Here is a 22,015-nt window from a genome sequence, read left to right as displayed (position 1 = left end):
ATCCAGTGTTTTTTCCAGAGAGAAAGATGGTGAGTTGCCAGGTGCCAGTATTTTTGGATTTGAGTGCAGTGTACAGCAGTAAAAATAATGGTCTAAAAGTAGGTAACACTGTATCTGAGGGATCAGGCTCTTACCCAGTTATACAGTAGGATGAGGCTCCTATTATCAAGAGTATGTTCATGATGGAGAGGTGTTAATTGTATTGGTAGCCTCCTGTAATCTTGTTCTGGAAACCTCAAACCATAGATGCTGAAGTTTAATATTTCAACATTTCTACTAAAAAAATTTTCCTCAGCTCATGTTTGCGTAAGATACTTTAGTTTTCAGAAGTGTTATTGGAACTTTTTGCTTCTATAATTACTACACCAGGTAGGTAATAACAAGAAAAGGGTTGCTTTTTTAAAAAGATGAAGTCAGATTTTTTGCTAATTTTTAACTTGAAAAGTCTATTGGAGTAATGTCAGCAATTCTCTTCCATAGTCTGTATTTGGGGGCTGTTGGGCTGTTACCATGAAAAAGGCAATTTCACATTCAACAGATGGTTTTTGCTATGAAAAATTGGAAATCTGAACTGAAGGACCACATTGGAATGTTTTCATCATTTATTTTATGCTTTCAGGTGGATCTTAGACAGTTTGGCACATATACAGTGCTTCATGGGCATTTATTTCATAAAAAGTTGGTGTTATACCTCAGGAGACAGCTTACACTGCTCTGGCTGTTGGATTAGTTGGCAAAGTTAAACTAAAACCTGGCAAATACTGTTTCTGCCCTCCTCCTTCTAGCTAAAATTCCATATTGAGATGATCTGTGTTCAATATATTTTCAAACACAGTAGGAAAAAGTTTCAAGAAAAGTTATGAAGAGCTGTATCTATAGTAGAACTGTAATTTCTTTTAAGGTAAGTTATCAATATCCCTTTTCTTCCCAAAATATTTTTTTTTCATATGGAATAAAGGGTGGGTTGGGCAGTCAAGCTTCTAGATGACTGCATAATATTAGAGGAAAGGCTGAAAAAAGAAAAACCACACACATTTCTTGTATGCTGTTGAACTATGGTTTGTAGCAGAGATGTACTCTGCAAATGCATATGCAAGTAACTGCTATTATTGCCCCAGTGTTGGAGGAGACACTTCTTTCCCTATTGGTTTGTGTTTTTCCAGCTGAAGGAGAAAAGTCGTTAAAAGTTATTATGTATTTTCTCAACTGTTTCATTTTGACTCAGACCATATGAAGCACTTATTTTACAGACAGGTAACTACACTAGTTTTCAATGACAAGGTTTACCTGTATTTTAACAGTTAAACCCACTATGTTAATAAAACAAAACTTCTGAACAATAATCTTGCTCAGTTTCAGTATTTTCCCTATTCCTCGTACTTTAGAAGAATGTAAGTAGATAAGAATTATAAACTGCAGTATTTAATAAAGTAGACAAGCTAATTGCCAGCTTATAAAGGTATCTGGCAGTTTTCTACAGGCTAGCTGCATTGCAAGATTAAGACTTAGATACAAGTAGCGACTGCAGTTGTTTCTCCCCAGATGTTCATACATTTCCTGAAAAAAAAAAGTTAACTTCTCAATGCTGGAAAATGTCTAATTATTTGCAATTTAAGAAATGCTACCCAGCTTTATTCCTGGAGAGCAGGAAGGGCATTAATGTGTGCCCTCAGCTAGCTAGAGCAGGTGCATACTCAGGCAATTCCATATTCTCTGGCTAGCAGCCTCCATTCCACTCTGCCTGCCTGATGTCTGGCTGCAAGATTCAGCAAAAACCTAATTGCAAATACAGGATGAAGGAAAGATCTGGCAGAGTCTTCTAACTTTCGTCATTCTGGGGCTTCACATGGAGCAACACCTCTTGGGTTTGTTTTTTTATTTATTTTGATCTTTGCAAAGACTACTGAAAACAATTTGTGTTCTGTGGCTGACTGATTATAAAGAACGTGTTCACACAAGCAGCATTAAACTATACAAATCCACGGGTATGTCTATCTCTGTAACACTAATCAGTTCAAGAGCGTTGAATTATAAATGAGATGCCTGATGTAAGACAAACAAGTTGTCTCAGAAACACATCTACTTCAATATGCTGACCTAATTTTAGATTGCCAAGTCAGAAAGTGTGTACATCTGCTATTGCTGGGTCTTCACAACTCCCAGGACAAATACAGGGGACTATATGATTACAGAATCCTGACCCCACAAAGTCGTCTGTGTGCCAGATTTCCACTCTATGATGTATTTAGAGGTAAAATATTAAGAACAAGAACAGAACAATGTTATTTCACTTTCCTAATTGAAATTCAACTATATTAAATACAAAGCCATGTTCTAGATGAGATATTTTTGAAAGGAATTTGTTCTACAAAGTTTAGATGGTATTTCTGTACCAAACATTTAATTCAACAAAGGATCGATTACATCAAAAGTGATCAAATTTGAACAGAAAGTAAACAAAAAAGCATATTCAAGAGAGTTTAATATGTATTTTCTGAATTAGAAATATCACTTTCTTAAATGACTGAGAATTTCTAGTGTAATGATCCATTACTCCCCTCCCCCATCACTGAATTACATTATTTATACATATAATACAGAGCTGATTGCAGTTGGAAACAACAATATTAAAATAAATGCTTAATAGATACAAAGGATCTTTTCCCCACACCATAGTTTTTCTGGTGTCTGGACACCCAATTTTAAAGTAATTCTATATTAGCATTAAACTATTTAAGTGCAAAACAATTTTGTTTTAAAAATCTATGATTGCAGCATCCATCTTCCTGAATAACATTTTGAAGCCAGAAAGTAATGACTTTCATTTTCCATGAGTGCATTCCAGGCTGTCTTCTAGCCATCTCTGGTTAAAAAAATCAGTGCAAAATAAACAATGGTGAAGTACTAGTTTAACCATTGAACTTACTTGAATTTAAGAAACATACTTTATTTTACACTATATATATATATATATATATCTTATTTATATATTTATATAGAGAGATTAAATTACACTGGACTTAAAAAGTATAAAGAAAACCAAAAATGTTACTGTTTTTTTCCTGCAGCACCAAAGGAAGCTTTTTTTTTAAATCAAAATTCTTCCTTGGGTGAGCAGCCTAGCAGTATTACCTGTAAAAAGAACTCATTACATTATTCCTTTGCAAATTACTATGTGATTCACATAGTTCCATGTTTACACTCTGCCACATTATAATTTGTGATGCTCTTTGCCTGAAGAACAGCTCCTGGTTCCACTGTCATTACTTCTTGTCCTGCGTTCAGAGATTTGCAAGCAGTAGTGTGATGGCTATACTACAGTTCCACTTGGAGAATTGGCCTGGTTTTGGGATGACAATAAACCCTGCAAACAAAGCAGTTTACATTAATCCAGCAAGAGAACCTGACATTTATTTTATAAAGTTCTTAGCCTGAAGCTAAAATGAGCATCATTTCATTTTTACCACTTGCTTACCACGCACCTTCTTTCCCACAAAAGGATCTAAGCCACTACTGCATGAGCCAAAGCAGCACAGAAAAGAGCTTTCAGTAAGAAAGCGTGTGCATTTACAACACATGATGAGTCTGATCCCAGCATTTGATATCATCTACCTTGCCCTCTGAGTCCTGGTGAACTGTGACACTTTCAAAATCATACACCAAAAAATCGATTGCCATTTTATTAGGGTAGCAACAAGCAAACTTATTCCAATATCAAGAAGTTTTGACACCTAACCTGATACAGGGAAAAGATCAATCTCTTACATGTATTGAGTATCACAAGCGTTGAATAGAAAAATATATTATCTAACCAAATATTTATTTTGGTAGTTTTAAGAGAATGAAACACTGAGCAAGAGTTCAGTCAAGATTTCCCATTACAGCTTAGGCTTGCATTCGGGAAAACTTTTTACCAGCTTGTTCAACTACATCGCTATTCAAATAAAATGAGACTGACTTAATTCCAGACAAAAATGCCAGGACTGTACAGCACCCTTCGCTAGACAGTGGCTGCCGTGCCAGATTAAGGCAACTATACCTTATGGACAGCTATTAATGGGCACATTCCATTTAATATTTATGTATAGTAGCCCCTTTTTAATCATTTACATAGAAGAAACTGTTTATCAGACTTACTTAGTAAAAGCTTACTACCAGAATACAGCTTAGTCTTCTTTTTCAAGGTCGTTATTTAGTTAGAAGAAGCACCAGCAAGCTGAGGAGCGTAACAGCAGCCAAGATGGAAGCACACCAACAAGTATTGCTGTGCAACTCTTTACTATAGTGGCATGATAATGCACTTTTAGCAATTCCTCTGAGCAGCTACCAGCTTAGGTCCTTACCATAAAAATAAGATCCTGTGACTCAGATCCATCAAACTAGACAAGCTGAGGCCGCAATTAGCACACAATGCAGAGTTAAGTCACATCTCCAGAATCTACAGGAGCTCTTTCTTGCAAGTCATGACTGGTGGAAGAAAACCCTGACCACAGACATGGAAGGAGGGCTGGACTGGCTGGTTTCAAGTCATCAAGTTTCTGCTAAACCCATAGCCCTTCTTCATCTACCAGTTCAGACACATTATTAATCTGGATACATTTGTAGGACTTACAGCAGACTCTGTGTGTGCATGTGTTTTATATGACATTTATATGTAATGAAGTATGTGGTGCTTAATTTGGTGCCCTCCATAGACCACACCTGCAGGAACTAGAACACTTTTTTATTTTTACTTGTTTATGTAGCGGATATCCGATTCAGACACTGCTGAGGTAGACTGATGTGGGTCGGTCTCTATCTAAACTTGTTTGACATTCAGGATGTGCAAAGATATGGTGTATTTCATGAGAAGAGAATAAAAACTTTCCTAGTAACTAGTTAAGGAATAGATGGTGAAAAAAGACAGAATTTTAGAGCAAAAAAAGCTACTGAAGCACTTTTGAATTTTTTTACCAAGGAACTTTTGTTTGAAAGTGATGATGATGAATCAGAACTCTATAGTTCATTATCACAGCATTCTTCAGAAGTCTATTAAATCAAGCAGCAATGGGAGGTCTTTCTTGCCAGAAGTTTACATCCACTAAGCAACTGTCAAGTACCCTGGAACAAGCATTCAATGTATTATTTTCAGTCTTTAATAAATCAACGATCTGAACTGATTCATATGTAAATATGCACTTCAAAAGCACAGAGAAAGTCCTAGGGATGGCATAACATGAAGTCTTTTTCAGCACGCTTATAACCATGCCATACAGATGAAGAGAAATAAGCAGTACTCTGGCATCAGATTTACACTGTAATGGAACCAGTTCTTGGGAAACCATATGAAGAATCATTCACTTTCCTACAACTCCTCTAGAAATGGGCAGCACATAACAAAATCCAGTGTGGTGCCTTGTTCCTCATAAACTACAAGACACTCTGGAATTCAAGTTCCAAGGCCAGGAACAAGGAGTCACTCAGTCCTGGTTTCATCTCCCAGGCTGTGAACACTCACTTTAAAGAGCAAAAGTGCAGTGCAAGTGGCTCTTGAGTAAGTGAATACTAGGAACTCCTTGTATTTCAATACTTGCTCTGGATTAATTCTGCAACTCTGGGCAGGCAAGCCAGAGGAAGACCAGAGTGGAAAGAATGTTGAGATCCTTGTGCCACTGCAGACAGACATTTCAAAAACTTCACAAGTATTGCCCCAAAACTTGATGAGGCTACAACAGCCATTCCAGAACTTCACTGCTGTGGGAAAGATAAGAGATTCTGTGAGTTCTTCCAAGTGCTTAATTTCAGAACACATCTTAGACCTTGGATATTCATACAAGAATAAGAATTTGGGGCTTAGGCATACAAATTTTACCAAAGTGGTGAGTGTTCTCAGTGGGTCCTGAGGAACAAAAGAGATTCTATAGAATTTTGCCATTATATCAGAGCCTTTCAAGCAAGGCCATTTAAGAAGTTATGTCAGGTGTAACGCAGGAAACTTTAGTAAAAAAACACTCTAGGAAAGCAAGTATTAACAAAAGTTACCCTGTAAGAGTCTGATTTGTAAAACAAAGGGTGTGCTACTAAAAATATTCTTAACTGAATTCTCTGGGAATAATGGAATGGATAAGGTTATGAAAAAAAATACAGAAAGCTCCTACTGGTGAAGGATAAGGAAATTAGATTGGTGTGCTTTCTGTGATGAAACCACCCAGTCTAGCCAACCAGGTAGTAAAACAGGGAACAAAAAAAAAAACCGGAGCAGCTTATAAACCAGAGCAGCTTATTAGCAGAGCAGCGAAGCTGCACTGCTCGACAGCCCAGACAGGAGCACTGGAGCCCAGACGCGAGCACTGCCGACGTGCCGCGCGGTACAGCGCCTCAGCGGCCAGGGCAAACCGCACTGGGCAGCCCGCAGGGACAAGAGACCGTCCAAAAGAGTTCTGAAAATAAAGCAGGATCGCTTTATCAGCCTGTGGGTCTAGCAGGAGGTGGGAAATTTAACAGTTAGGAGACCCAAGACAGGAATTTGATAAAACAATCTTCATCACAACCTCAAAGAGGATCCTCCAAGCAGGTGCTACATCACCTGCCATCTTAATGAAACACTTCACAGCTGAAATGTGCCTCTTAAATAGAGGGCAGTGTGGTTTTTCTTGCATCAGAAAACAAGAGTATTGAATGCAGACAGTTTCAGCACTTGTTGCTAAGGCTACTCCATGCTTAATGATGCGTTCTCAAACTTCCCAGAAAATACAGAACATTGCTTATTTGGTAAAAAGAGGCTTGCATGCGTAGGAATGAAAAGCTGTAACAAATACAATCAGTAAGGTCATTTCCACCCAAGGTTCATGGCACTCATAGCTGTGGCCTGTTCAGAAAGACTTGCAGCACTGTTAAGACTAACACTCCTCACAGCTATTGAGCTTGCACAGAGGGAGGTATTTAAAAAAAAAAATTCTACATATGCTCCAGTCAAATGTTTGGGTTTTTTTTCCAAAGATAAGAAACAAGGCTTCATGACAGAAACTAACTCTCTGAAATATCAGCACATAACTGCTATATTTAAAAAGAAATCAGGAAGGAACTACTTAAGTAGTTATTTTCTTCATGCCAATTAGAACATGATTAATTGGAGCCAAAGCTGCAATCGTATGTAGCTTCACTAATCTAGAGAATACACTGCAAGTCTGGACACAGGGGCAGGATGAGGGAAGTCAGTGTCTGTGTGCTGCCTCACACCGCTCTCGGCGCCCGCCCAGCCCTCGCCCCGCACAAAAGCAGTCGCCTGTGAATCGCCTCAGCTGCCTCCCGGGAACTCACTGGATGCCAGAACCCTGCACAGCTTTCCTGCTTTCTGGTTTGGAATTGAAAGGCAGAAAAAAAGCAAATGGTCCAATCAAACCAATCTAAATGTACATTTCGCTAATGCAATTAAATAATTTTTTAAAATGTCTGAATTAACAAATGTCCATACAAACATGGCATTGATTTGTTAAACCATTGCTGCCGTTGCCAGTGTATGAGATGAGGAAAGGCTCATGAGGAGAGGCTGAGAGACCTGGGGCTTTTTAGTCTGCAGAAGAGAATACTCAGGGGGGGATCTAATTAATGTGTATAAATATATGAGGGCTGGGCATCAAGAAGAAAGGGGCAACCTCTTTTCACTTTTACCTTGCGATAGCACAAGGGACAATGGTCCCAAGCTGGAGCAGAGGAAGTTCCACCTCAACGTGAAGAACTTCTTTACTGTAAGGGTTACAGAGCACTGGAACAGGCTCCCCAGGGAGGTTGTGGAGTCTCCCTCCTTGGAGACTTTTAAGACCCTTCTGGATGTGTTCCTGTGTGACCTGCCCTAGACTAGATGGTCCTGCCTTGGCAGGGGGGTTGGACTTGATCTCCAGAGGTCCCTTCCAACTCCTAACATTAAATTTATTATTTGAAGAATATTCCATGGGTAGTTTATTCCTGTCCAGAATTGAGATATTCCTGGAGTAAGAAGTACTCTAGACTGAGACCTTTACTTGGCAAAAGAGCCCACATTCCAATACAGCATTGAGTAATAATATGAGAAAACAGAATGAGATTTTTCATGGTTATTTGAAATTTTGCAGTCAATTCAGTTGAATTTAAGGTTTCCACGAACAAAATCTCCAACAGTTTCTTATCCAAATGAATATTGGCATTTATTAGCTTAAGACTCTGAACTGCACATATGCACTAAATCAGGTATTAATCTCTAATGGAGTCATAGAGTATAACTGAAAATGTTCAAGGAAGCACATACTGAACATTGATGTAACATAATACACAGAAACACTTTGTATGGGATTTAGGAGGATATGGCAAAGCTGACACCTATCTTTACACAGCCTATGTTCAGTAAACCAAGTTTTAAATTTATTGTCTTCTCTTTGCCTTGTTTTCTTTGTTCTACTACTGTTAAAGAAAAGAATAAAGGCTTAAACCATTTGATGCCAGATCTAAAAGCATGTAGAAGCATCAAAGAGGTTTCACTAGAAACTTCTATAGTTCATGCAGGACTTTTTCCCCTAACACTGGTATATCACCATTTACTCATTGTCAACAAAAAGAAAAGTCAAGGCTGCTAGAAAACAAGCAGACGACCTAAAAACCTGCCTAGTGGTATTAGGCAAGTTTACTTCAAGACTAGTATGACTGGCAAATGGAGATGTGCATGTCCAAGAGAACAAGAACCAAAAAAAAAAAAAAAAAAGAGAGAGAGAGGAAACTACTTATGTGCTGGGAAAAGGGGGGGGGGGGAAAGGCTTTTGCCAGCAGAAAATGATCTGGTTCAAGAAAAGGACCTTAAGCTTTATTTAGGTAGTCAGGGATGACAGGTTTAGGAACAGTTTTCTCTAGCTTCCTCACAGTACAAGAGTCAGTAAGGTTTAAAATTTGCAGATTAGAAAACTATGAAATTGAGATAAACCAGGGAAATCCTCAAGGAAAAGCACATGACTTAATGCAACCTCATTTGGGTTAGGTCTAAAATACATGTGGTCCTTAGTAGGAGAAGAAATGCTCAAAATGAATTTGGTAAGGTTGATCAGCATCTACCTAAAATCCAACTTCAAAACCCAAAGAATTATGTGATCATACAAGTTATTTCCTTGAGAAATTTGTGCAAAGTTATTAAACAGAGACAAGGAAGATGACACTTTCATGTTCCAAGACATCTTCTGCCAAAGTATCTTCTACAACCACAGAACTTGCAGAAGTTAGTTTTGTTTCATGCTTACACTGACTGTTGAGAAACTGGTTTGACCAGCCAGTTCTTGCATCATTTGATGTAACTGGACGTTCCCAGAAGCTTTCAGAACAGATTTCACTCTGTTCCTCCACTGGCACCTATTCTTAAATATGTACATATGTTATAAGCATAGATCAATGGTCAATCAATACCTTCTGAAATAACCAGAAAGTTTTCATGTTTGCATAAGAAAGATTTCTTCAGCTTTAATCTACAGAGTATTTCCATATAGAGACAGAGTCCTACCTCTGTTAGATTGAGTCCAAAATAAGTAACTTTTCCACTGAATTTCTCAAAAGTGCCTTTGAAATGCTTAAGTATCAGTTGTTTGGCTCCTCCTTCAGTTAACACAGAACCGCTGCGGCAAAGGGTCACGCAAGCTCTTAGTCCACTTAGAAGGGCAACGTCTCAACTCTTTACCTAAACTGGTTACAAGAAATTGGGCAGCCAAAGATTTTGACTGCTTTTAGATCAGACAAGTTTAGTTCTAGACTAACCACAGGTTTTCTAGACAGAAAATATCCTCAGCCATATCCTCCAGGCTGCAAATTCAGCATTAATTATGTAAACATCAAGATCAAGATCTGGAATAAAGCACATACCCTACACCAGAGTCCACAGAGGAAAGAGCTCCTGTAGAGTCCTAGAAGGAACAACAATGCTCTGCCCCAGGTAGGTAAAGAGAATCTAGATGTATCTGTGTCCATGTTTTACTGAATCTGAGTTTAAACAAGTCTGTTAAGTGGTTTGATAAGTGTTCTATTTCACTTTAGTCCTAAAAAAAAAAATCATCATCATGAGACATGGCCTTATCAGCAAGACCTAAACATCAAAACATCTGCATCATCTTGAGATAAAGTGAAACGTTTACTCAGAGCAGGCTACAGGTTACAATTATCTCCTTACTTTAAAATATGGCAAGTTAACAGCTTTCATTGTGGCCATTTGTTCAGCCAGCACAGTATGATAGAATAAGACCACCTAAGGACTGCAAGAAAAATTAAAACTCAAATGTGGAAAGGACTATTGAAAGTTATCTACATTTACAGTTCAATCACACATTTTTATTTAACATCAGTATACAGAGGACAACCCCAGCAAGTTATTTTGTAATGTCAAGTATTTAGTAAAGTTCTTCAGCTGTAACAGTGACAATAGAACGGCTAAAAAGAAGCAGTATGAAACAAACACAATCTTCTTAAAATTATAAATATACCAACAATACTTCTTAAAGCTTAATTATTGCAACAGTTAAATTAACAATATTTCATGTTAGAAAGGCTCTATGAAATTTATTCAAGTTGTCAAGAAATTAGATGGAAGTGTAAAAAGGAAATACATATGAATTTTACTTTTGATTTGCACTAAAGGTAGTCAATACAATTTTGTACAGTATCACCTAACATGTCAATCTTTAACAAACTCCAGTATACAGAATTCATAAAATGCAGGAAAAAAAAAAAAAAAATAGTGTTTAATCTTTACATGTAAATTAACAGTAAATTAACTGACACATTTTATTATTGTAACATAAGCAGGCCAGCATTTTAAGTATTAATTTAGTAGCTTTATGCTGTTAAGGGGCAGACATATACAGTAATTCCAAGTACATACTCAAATTTTAAAAGGTGATAATTCAGAACACAGGTTTTCTAAAACCTGATTAGTAAAAGTCATGTTATTTCCTAGTCCAGACATCCCCATCATAAAGCCTTCACAGGGTTCTGATCTCTCCTGGCTTTACTGGAGCCGCTGTCACTCCTCCTCACACACGCACGCACACACACACACACCTTGCTATAAATATCACACCAGTGTACTAGGTTTAAATCCACCCTGACAACGCGGGTATGCTCTGTGCAACTTCGCCACTCTGCACATTACAGAAAGCTTCAAATTTTAGCATGGTAACCTGAAGTCATATAGCTGTGTTTCAGTTTTACTATAATCATCCCTGAAGTTTATACAGATACCGTATCACGTTGAAAGAAATCTATTTGATAGTACTTAAATACCAGCAATTGAACTTCAATTGTAATGATGAAATGCTCCTTTCCATTGAGGAAGAATTAGTATGTATAGCTGCTCATCTCACTCAAATATAGTACATGAATGTTTAAGTACTTTCACTAAAACAGAAGTCATACTAAAACATGACACTGTCCTACAAGTGTAGTTAACTAGAAAATTCAAGGATGTTATAATTTAAGCCTAAGTTTTCCTGTACAATAAGTCAAATAAATAAATCCCATGTGCATTTGTTTTACAAAATGGTAGCATGTTCATCTTGCTAGGTTATACACTGCCGTTTCACCGGCCCGTGATTCTGGCCCATCTTACCTTGAGCTTTCTTACAAAGGAAACAACAGATCAGCAACTTTCTTTTAGATAAAATGGAGTCACTGTACAAGATGGTGAACAGTTAATTCTACAGTTGAACACAGAAATCACACAGAGAGCTCCTCTGACCACCAGGTTCAGAGGAAACTTGTTTTGCATATCATGGTACCACTTTGGTTTTTCAGGGGTTTTGTGAGTTGGTTTTGTTTGGGGATTTTTAATTGCTTCTGCAGGTTCTGTAAGTTAGTTTGAAGTAGCTATAAAGATAGGACATGAAGTCTACCTTGGTTCCTTTAAAAGTATTTGTCTGCATTTTCAGGTTATGAAAAGAGTTCTATAATCCCATTTAGGTTTCCCATCAAGGCCTAGGAAAGATGGGGTGGGAGAGGCGACAGCTAATTGTCACCACATTGGGAAGAAAGTTCATACTCTTGTTAAGGCAACCTATTTTTCTCACCACTGCAAACCTTCTTCTGCAGAAACAGCCTAACAATAAATGAGAGTAAAAAATTTAAACTAATGAACCCTGAGCCTCGTTCAGCTTGTTTCAAAATTAATTTTGCAATTGACTTCACCTCACTCCGTTTGGGAGTTAGTACAACAGTTCTAGAAGTGCAATGCAAGAATGGCATACCCAGTGAGGAAGCTCAAGGTATGAGTATGGGTACACTGAAGTAGTAATTTGGACAGTTTATAAACAATTAAGACTCTCTGTAAGCACTATGCAGCCTATCAGCTATGATAAGGATCATGGCTGAAAAGACATTGCTGGATTTTCTTTCTACTAAGGGCAGCACTAGCCCAGCCAGACAAATGAAGAGAACCTGTCGCACACTGTCCGGTTATCCAGCACGTCTTTTGCCGGCTGTTAAAAATGAGAGGGAAAGTAGCACTAGCTCAATGGGAAGTATGTTAGATACTGCAAGCCTGCTTCAGTTTTCCACCCAATTCTTTCTTCAGGCTGGCAGTAGCATGATTTTAACAAAGGCCTTTTGAGATAATGATGGAAGAAGCAGCAAGACTCAGAGGCTTTCACTCTGGAGTTGCCAGACAAAAAAGTGACGGAGTTTTAAGATCACTTGGGGACCCATATTTCAAAAGGAAGACTAGAAATAGCAGCTTTAAACCCTAGAGAAATGGGATAGCCTAGGATAAAACAGCTGGCAAAACAGAAATGAATGGTATATAACCCAGTAAGAAAGACATTACCATGAGTGTTTTATACTTTGACAATTTGCATTAAATAAAATTAAGTGCTTTCTATCAACAAAAAGGATGCTCATAACGTCCCCTGGCACAAATATTTTCCTATCAAAGCCCTGTAAACATACCACAAAAATTTAGTTTTTACCAGCAGAGTGAGCCCACTAGAAATGCAAGTGATATCAGAAAAACAAATTCTTTGAAAATTTCTAAGTAAATACTTCCTAAACAATATGGCATTTACATCAGTGTGCAATATATTAATTTTGAAAGTGATAACTTCAGCATGAAAATTACTTACCTGTAATTAAAGTTTTCCATATTGGCCAATACATAAATCCTGATTTTTGGTACTGCATACTTTATCTCTGAAATATTTGAAATGTCATATTCCAAATCAAAGTCAACACACAAAAATATTTCAGTTATACCCAGTCTAATAAAACCCAACTCAGCCACTGAAACTGAATTTAAACAGTGTAGTGTTTTAGAACAAAAAGATTACAGGTCACAACAGAAATCTGAGGCACTGCTGTAGATGTATAAGGTTAATTTGTAAGACCTGCGAACTGCACCGAGTCACAGAAGTGATAACTGCTTTAGTATTTCATTTAGGACAAATGTTTTAAACAGTTCAGTGCTTTGGGGGGTGTTCCTTTTCCTTTTTTTTTTTTTTTTTTTTTTTTTGTCAATTAGTGCCAGATCTGTTATTTTTAGGCAAAAAAATACTTCTAGGTAACCCCCTCCTTCCTTCTCCCCAGAAAAGGGTAAACCCTTTACAGTTCTTCGTTTTAGATTGCACCTTTAAATATGCATTGAGATGCAGCACGAACACAGCTCTCTACACATACCTATGCTGTGAAATTTGAAAGCATCTCAAAAATTATAGAAACTGTTGTAAGAAAAATTACTGAGTTTTTACTTAAAAGTTTATAGCAATGAAGATGTGGTATATAAACATATACAGTACCTCCACTTCAACAGTCAGATTTATGAACCAAATGGTTAAAACCTAACAAACATCAGATTTTCATTTAGGCTGCCCAACATGGCAATATTCAGGTATTACCAGATTATTTCTTTTTCTTCAGGTGATAACCTACATGCCCTTTCAGAAGTTTTCAAAAAAAATAATGGTCTTTTTTGGTAGAACAACTCTAGTGATGTTTTTATTGGTGTGTTACTTCAAAATGTTGCTGGCAAACAAAGTATTGTAGCACAAAGTACTTTTTAATAAAATCACCACCACGTTTGGCTTCATTCAAAATTTAGCGTACTCTACACTGGACAGAAGAAAAAGCAGTTTTATCTGTGTTCAAGTGTTACTAACAAGAGTTAAAACTAGTAATATATTTTAATGAAGGTTCAACTGATAGAACAGGTGCCATCAAAAAGCACAAGCTTGTTGACGATCCAACTACCTGACAAAACTGACAGTAACGTAACACTGAAACTACTTAAAGGAAGCTTGTATGATTTTCCCTAACTTAAATACAGAAATCAAGACCTGGCTAAAATGAAGAGTTCCTTGAAAATACTGATTCACAATTTCAAGAGCATAAACTATAGTCAGTAAATGGCTCACAAATCTGTGCATAAAATGGCTGACATTGTAATAAGAAGTGGTTCTACATTAATGGCAGGCCACCACAGAAAAGTATGGAGAAACAGAACACTGGTTCTAACTTTTTCAGAGGCTCACATTTCTCATTAGACTTAAACACAGCAGCTTTTCATAAGCTACTCTTATTGGGACTGCTGTATTTTGCAGAAAACTTTAGGAGGATTATAATTATCTTAGTGACTGACAAGTTTTACTTCCAATTTTTACATAAATAGCTTTCACCATATTGTGGTTATGCTTAAGCATAAGAACACTGATCAATAGTTTAGATGCACAGTATTTATTTCTTCTGCTGGAAGGCAACTATACTTAATAATCGTATCCAAGACACTTCAAATCATTCAGAAATATGGCATGCAGTATCCAAAAGTATGGCTCTGAGGATTTTTTTTTATTTTTTTTTTTTTACATTAAGCATAAAGAAATTTTATATTCAACATTCATTTATATTTCAAGAAAACTACCTATTCAGAGTTCTAGTTCTTTGATGCAGCATTAAGGATTAAAACTTACCACTTTACCAGGCCTTGCCCATGTGCAAATAAATCCCTCCTGACAAGCAGTGACTATACAGTCTTCAAGAAAAATTAACACAGTCAGTCTTTCATGTGCTATCTTTTTACAGATAAGAGGCTCTAACAAGGGAACATCTTCCATTCGGGGACAGAGAGGTGTTCCCAAAGTTTTAGCTGGGTCCGTTTTGGTTTTAGTAACTAGGTTCAGTTTGTCACTGCTCTTGCTAGATATATGTCCCATGCTATGATTTCTCTTGTGATCTTTTTCATGGTGTCTTTCCTTCCGATCGTGTAGCGACAAGGTTGCAAATTTACTAACACCAGAAGCAATGGCACCATCCATAACACTGCTTTTACTGCCAGCATTTGAGACTGCAGAGTGTGGAAGGCTGTTTGACCGTGGAAGAGGAGGGGGTACAGAGTTTCCAGGTGTTGTGATACTGTTTCCATTACTTCCTGGGTTAGTTCCACCACTTCCAGCAGGTGGACTTGTGGCATTCATGACATTTGTATGTGTCCTTGCTCTTGAGAGAGGTTGGTGAGGGAAGAGGATGTCTTCTGTAAGATCCCACAAACAGAGCTGAGTGTCCTGGCCTACTGAACCAAATCTATACGTAACACTTACTGGACGGCTGTCTGTAGAGTTCCTTTTGGATAGCCTAGATTGCGTACTATTCGCTCGATCTCTGCCAAAATGAAGGTCTTGGAAATCCTCATCACTTCCGCTAAATTCCATCGGGTCACTCTCTTCTACACTAGTGGTATATGGATCAAACGCCACAACACTGACCCACGACTTATGTCCGTGGCCTCTTGCTATTACTCGACAGTCCACAAAAGACCAAACTGTTACCAAGTCATCCTCTCCACCCGTCACTATGTATTTCCCATCCGGACTCCAACACACACACAGCAGTCCTCCAAAGTAGCTTTTCATTGTACCATGCAATTCCACTGAATCAAAGTTAAACACACGAAGAAAGCCATCCTGGCTCACACACGCCAAGAACTTCCCATCTGGGGAAAAGGCAAATTCATTCAGGGCACCCTCCCCTACTGTCCATTTAAGCAGAGGGTTTCTTGTGGATTTACTCTTGCAAGTGTGAACTGCAAAACTTTCTCCTTGTTTAAGTAGCTGGTAGTGCGGGGCTGTGGTACCACAAGTGTGCTCCACGTTATACAAGTACATATTGCCACTGGAATGAGCTACTAGGAAAAGGCTTTCCGAACCTGGTACCCATTTTACACAGGTTACTCTGGACTTGTCTATTAGTCTCTGTGAAAAACAAAGAAGATACACATCAGAAAGTCTGAAAAATAAAGTTTTAATCATTAACTGTAAATCTGAACTTTCGAGGGGGATGGGGAACAAAAGCAAAGTGAGCTCAACTTTCGAGAAAGGAGCTATGCTACTGTATTTGCAAAAACTTATCACCTTATCAGGCAGTAAAGATAAAGTTATTTTTAGACAAAGTGCTACCAAAGGTTATTATTATGGTCTAGTCACGTTTCACAAAGAACATACTTCCATCAAGCCAATCTGTTGTTATGAATCTAAAGGTAGTGTTCTTAGGTTTATTTTTCACTGTGTAGGTTGAACAGCATGAAAAGGAAGCAATCCAGAAAACACAGAATGAGCTAAAGGGAAAAATGGCAGTTACTCATCTGTACCACAGCAAACAGGTTACAAATCAAGAACAGTAAATTTAGACTCTGGTTTTATCTGAAATCACAAATAAAATCCATCCTCTGAAAAAAAAAAAAAAAAAAAAGCAGCTTTAGGAGCCTTTACCAGCTCTTACTGACTCAGGGAGCAAAAGCTACATACACAGCAACCCTGTTACCACGTGGCTGGCAAATTAGTAGTTAAACACACAAGGTTCAATGAATTCAGAAAGCACCACATACTTTTCACCTCAGAATCCCCACTCTCAAATTACCTGTCATTCATTAGCCAAAGACCTGTCAATACTCACTTACCACTCAGTTAAGATATTTTCTTTAAAGAAAAATACTTTTAACAAAGTCCATCATTGCAAAAGAAAGAACATGCACATTAAACAAACATTCCCAATCATAACACCTTCAGTTCTGTAAGAACTGAGAAAGTTTGACTCCTTGAGTTTACTACTATAGTTCTGGTGGACTTCTAAAACTTACCAAGTCAGCCATGGCATCACTCAACTGCAACTTGAAGACAAGTAACTCTTTACATGCACATTCAAGATTTGTATTTGGCATAGATTGATTATAGGCTGAAAGAAGAGCTGAGCTACACAAAAGGCAAGAATGCAAACAAAGAGCAAAAGGAAATACCAGAACAAGTTACAGAAGTGTTAAAAAACAAAGAAGAAAAAAAAAAAAAAAAAGGCCCCCAAACCCCCTGGCTGTGTTGTTTATCACAAACAAACCCAAACTAATGGATGATAAATTGATTGTTATCCATTCTAGGCCTGTAACTGGTACTGGAAAAGAGCACCTGGTCGTTTTGCATTGTACTTTTGCTGCTGTCAACCTTGGCATGAAGGCTAAGAAGCCTCTCCTGTAATTCCACACTGGTTGAATTAGCCACTTTGAACTTGAGAGCCGAGAGATATAACTGAATCTGGGAAATTCTCCCCAAATGTCATAGCTTTGAAATATTCTTAGCTTCTGTTGTCATAATTTAAATACTTTGTTATATGTTTATTAATCTATATCATTTGTCTCAGTAACAGAATCAGAAATATTAGACAGAAACTTACCTGGTACACACCAAGAGAACCTAGACTGGGAACTGCAGCCCAGCTGGCTTCCTACTGGCAGAAACTACTGCCAATATAGCAACAAAGCAGAATTTCTCACTCTCCTTGGGCAGCTCAGCTTCACATACATCCTCTGCTCATAAAAGCAGTTGCTCAACTTTTATACTAGAAATGCCATTTTAAGTCCATAATCATGCTGGGCTACACCATCCTGAATACTGTAGAGAAATTCTGCAAACCTGATCTTTACTTCAAGGGGGCTATGACCAAAGGAGACGATTGCAATCTGCAGTGAGACACGGATTAGCTCAAAGGGACAAGATACACAGAGACCTTAAGATGTTATGTAGCAAGTGACTACAGCTCATCCCCTTTTCTACCAGCAAAGCTTTAAGCAGGAAAAGAAATACTCTGAAGTTACGACTTCCCAAAATTTTAAAAGCTTTGAACTGGGCTCACACACTTCTGGAGCACAAGACCTGAAGTCAGTATGACTGGCAGATGCATTACAAGAAAGGACTGAACGCAGTATCAAGCAAATCAGTGAAGTAGCTGGGATAAGGAGCTTATGTTCAGCTTGGTGAAAGAATAGCAAGTGAAAGAACCTCAGACAGGATGACAAGCCAAGATTATCGTGGTAGCCATGTTTTGATCAAGCTTGAAAACAACAAAATTTTTGGCCTATGCCACAAAGGAGTGAAAAAACTGAGGCCACCAAGGAATATGCATTAAGGTCAGACAAAGAGCTCTAGCAACACAGTTTTTTTTGGGAAAGTTTATTAGGGAAAAAAAGCAGCAGCTTAAGGCTTTAGCTTAAATTAAAAAGAATAATTAAAAATATAATATGAAAGAAACAACTCTTGTCTAGCTTGAGAATAACCAACTACCATCTGGAAATATCTGAATCTGTGATTTATACTTTGGGGAATAAAAATATATCACTAATGTAATTCTGACACAGCCAGGAGTACTACTGCTGACACAGACTGATTTAGGTAGGCAGACACAAGCTGCATAGTATCATTCACCTCAGCCTTTTAAGTCCCTACCATCTTCTACATCAACAGAATTAAAAAAAAAAAAATGGAAAAAAAAATAGAAGAGTAACAAGTTAGACTGCACTAAGGCTATTTCATGTAAAATTCATGACCTGTGTCATAACAAGTTAAGTTATTTCACATATCACATAAGTTTAAGTGCTATCCTGATTGCTTTATCACAGATGATAGTCACAACAGAGCTTCAGGCTACCTGAATCACCAAACTACTAACAGGACAGGTGGTGAATTCTACTACCACTAGCCCTACGCATGTTGAAGAAAGTAAACACTCATTTAGACCATCTTCTATTTATGGAGACATGTTTATGTTCAAACACTTTCTAAACTTTAAATATATTCAAAACCCAACAGGTAACTTGATCTTGAGGCAAACAAACTGGCTCAAACATCAGTGCTCACTAATGTTTCTCTGGAATGTTTTAGATACAAGGCAGAACTTTCAAACACATCCAGGACAATCTTCAGTATTGTAACTGAGAGATTAAAAGTATACAAAAGTTTCAGAATTGGTTGTTTCCTACACTGATCTTATCTGCAGTTATAAGAAATTGTCATTCAATGCTAGGCTACTGTGCACGTAGTGTTGGCAGCACTGAGCAAATCCTTATGTTATCTTTGTAGAAATCATCTAATTTAATTTCCACCAAACTGTCAAAGGATGTAGCCCCATCACAGTGTAGTAATGATGGCTACAGCACACAGAAAAGGCAGTGTCTAATGGAAGTGGTTTCAGTCTTTCCATCATTTCTGGACTACCACACACATTATTCAGCCTGCAACAGAGCTTTAAACTGTAGACACTAGGCAGTTAAACAACATCAGGGCATGTAAACATGCACTGGACCTTTATGGAAGTACTTCAGCAGAAGTTTTTCCTCAAAGCAACTACAGTTCAGCTACAAGAGTGAAAACAGCTCTGCGGTAAGTAACTCTTAGCTGTTCACAGCATTTCTACTACCATTTGTAACATTTACACTAGTGTCACACAAGATTAAATCTGAGCTGCACTTACACAAGTAATTTATTCATTAGCACTCCCAATGGTGAAACTGCACCAATAACAAAGTTTGAGGTTTTTGGCTAGGTTTTTTAAGGGAGGTGGTAGTGCAGGGGGGAGGGTACTAAAACAAACATTTCAACTACTTATACATGGTTTCTGCCAAACGGGGTACTCTGTGCAACATTAAGAGATTCTCCAGCCCTGCTTCCCACTCAATACAAGCAGAGAGACAAAGCAGGTGGGAAAAGGCAAGGTAAGAAGAAAAATGCCCCTCTTCTGATCAGGATGTAGCTATTTTTAGAAGGCCGAGGAAGAATTAGACAGTTCTAATTATAAAACATCCCCACTGAGAACACTTCAATCTTCTCTGCACAAAGAAAGAACAAGGCAACATATCTCTCTGAGGAGGGAAAGACAGGCTTGCTCAGTTTGAAAGCTGGGCAAGGCTTAACTTCATTTGCAAAGCTCTTATCCAGATTTGAAATTTATTTACAAAAAAAAAAAAAAAAAGAGACCTGCAAAGCCATTTGCTGTTACCCCCAAAAATCCGCCCGCAGCTGGATTAAAACACAAAAAGGAGCAGAAAAACAAACAAAAAAAAACCCAATCATGTCCAAAACACCCGACTTTCCATAGCTTATGCTCTACAGAAAATGCTGTCAAACACTGTACCAGTTACCAGATTTCTTTCTCTGTTAGCATCCAGACACTTACTCTTCTAAGAATGCCAATACAACCAGATAAACAGAGCCAGTGGTCATGTAACTTGGCATTAGTCCCCCTCCATAGTACTCCCTTCCATCTTTCCTTATTGCACAGCAGCAGCAAAAGCAGATGGAGAGTTTCCTTCAGGAACATCACATGGCCAAGACCACATAAGCCTTCAGCTTTTTCTATGCAGCGTGAAGCTTGATATCCTAGTCTTCCCCAAGCAAGTCTTTAGAAATCCTTCATACAGATTCTGTTGTGACATCTGGACCATAAAATATTGGTATTTTTACTTTATTTAATACTTCGACTATAATATATTAATAAGAGGCTTAAATGTTTTCTTCTTCATTTGGACCAGAAACCTCAGAAACGACTGCAGCACACATGCAGCAGCATTTAGATTGGTAGGTCTTTTTTCCATCAGTTAACCATCATTAACTCTAGTTACGGTATTAAAAATAGGACTTTCTAGTTTGCATAATCTTAAACTCCAAAACAGTCCTTCGTGAATAGCATTTTTGTGTAGGTATTCCAAGCCAATGAAATAGCTGAAAAACAAAGGTAATGACTGAATGATAAGCTGTACAGGCAAATGGAGCCATCTACAAAACTTTGAGAATCTAGAATCTTAATCACAAGTATGTTGCATGCAACATTAAGATTTCTACTTACTTCCTCATTAAATAATTTGCTAGTTTCTTTTTTAATAGGGTCTATAAGTTGGACCTGGCCTGCAGAGAAGCCCACTAGAAGAGAGACACTTTCTGCTGTGGCTGTTAAGTGATTGAAGTCATGGCATGTAGGTTGTGTTCCTTTGTATATCCTTTTGTCTATTGGTTTACTCAAGTCCGCAGCCTGCAAAGAGAGCAAACAGAATTAAGACAGTTTATCACAATGTGTGCATAGAACTAGTTTTATTTGCAAATAATGTTCATACTCAGCTATAATTTATGCAGTCATAAAATCCTACTTTAAAAACAGGCTGTATTTATCAGAGATATCCAAGATGTCGTTAAAAGCTTCATCGTCTTTTTCAATGCAGTACTTGTGGTTTTCAGTTTTACTGAACACTAAACCCACCTAGCCTTTGCAACTACATCACATGACAAACCAATGACAACCATTCAGTAACAAAATGCTCCAGTGAGTTCAAGATCAGCCTATTCCCAGAAGGCTTCTCCTGTCAGAAGAGGCATTCCATCATACAGACAAGATAACACCTACTTTTCTAGTAGCGGCTTTCTCAATGTTGAGTACAACCAATTTTGGATTAAAAATAGTATATTCTCAATCATGTGACTCTTGTACTGTAAGTCTATCCTTTTGTAACAGGCAAACACAGTCTACTGGTCTCAAGAATTTTAAAATTTATCAACTAGATCCTAGAAGAGCATTTTCTAGGAATGCTGTCTCAAGATGCTGACACTGTGATTATAAAATATATTTTAAACCATCAAGCTACAAAGTATCTGTGCTACTGACACTGAGTGTAGAATTCAAATATAGCTTAAAGTGCGTGCTAACAAAACTGAGGAACTTCAGTATAAACAACTGAAGATCTGGCACT

General features: G+C 37.7%; 1 protein-coding gene across 1 annotated transcript; it reads right to left on the bottom strand.

The window, feature by feature from the left end:
- Nucleotides 1-2,812: 2,812 nt before the first annotated feature.
- Nucleotides 2,813-21,389, bottom strand: WDR20 (WD repeat domain 20; the record flags this gene model as incomplete). Its single annotated transcript, XM_008943429.1, is given in 3 exon segments — nucleotides 2,813-3,364; nucleotides 14,931-16,208; nucleotides 21,121-21,389. Coding segments are annotated over 3 exon segments (1,601 nt in total), but the record flags the coding sequence as incomplete, so codon positions are not given.
- Between the last annotated feature and the right edge of the window lie 626 nt (nucleotides 21,390-22,015).

The sequence above is a fragment of the Merops nubicus genome, unplaced genomic scaffold, assembly GCF_000691845.1.
Source record: "Merops nubicus isolate BGI_N331 unplaced genomic scaffold, ASM69184v1 scaffold12587, whole genome shotgun sequence".
In the NCBI taxonomy this organism is placed as follows: domain Eukaryota; kingdom Metazoa; phylum Chordata; class Aves; order Coraciiformes; family Meropidae; genus Merops; species Merops nubicus.
Note: the sequence above shows the minus strand (reverse complement) of the source record. Positions and strands in the feature narration are given on the sequence as shown.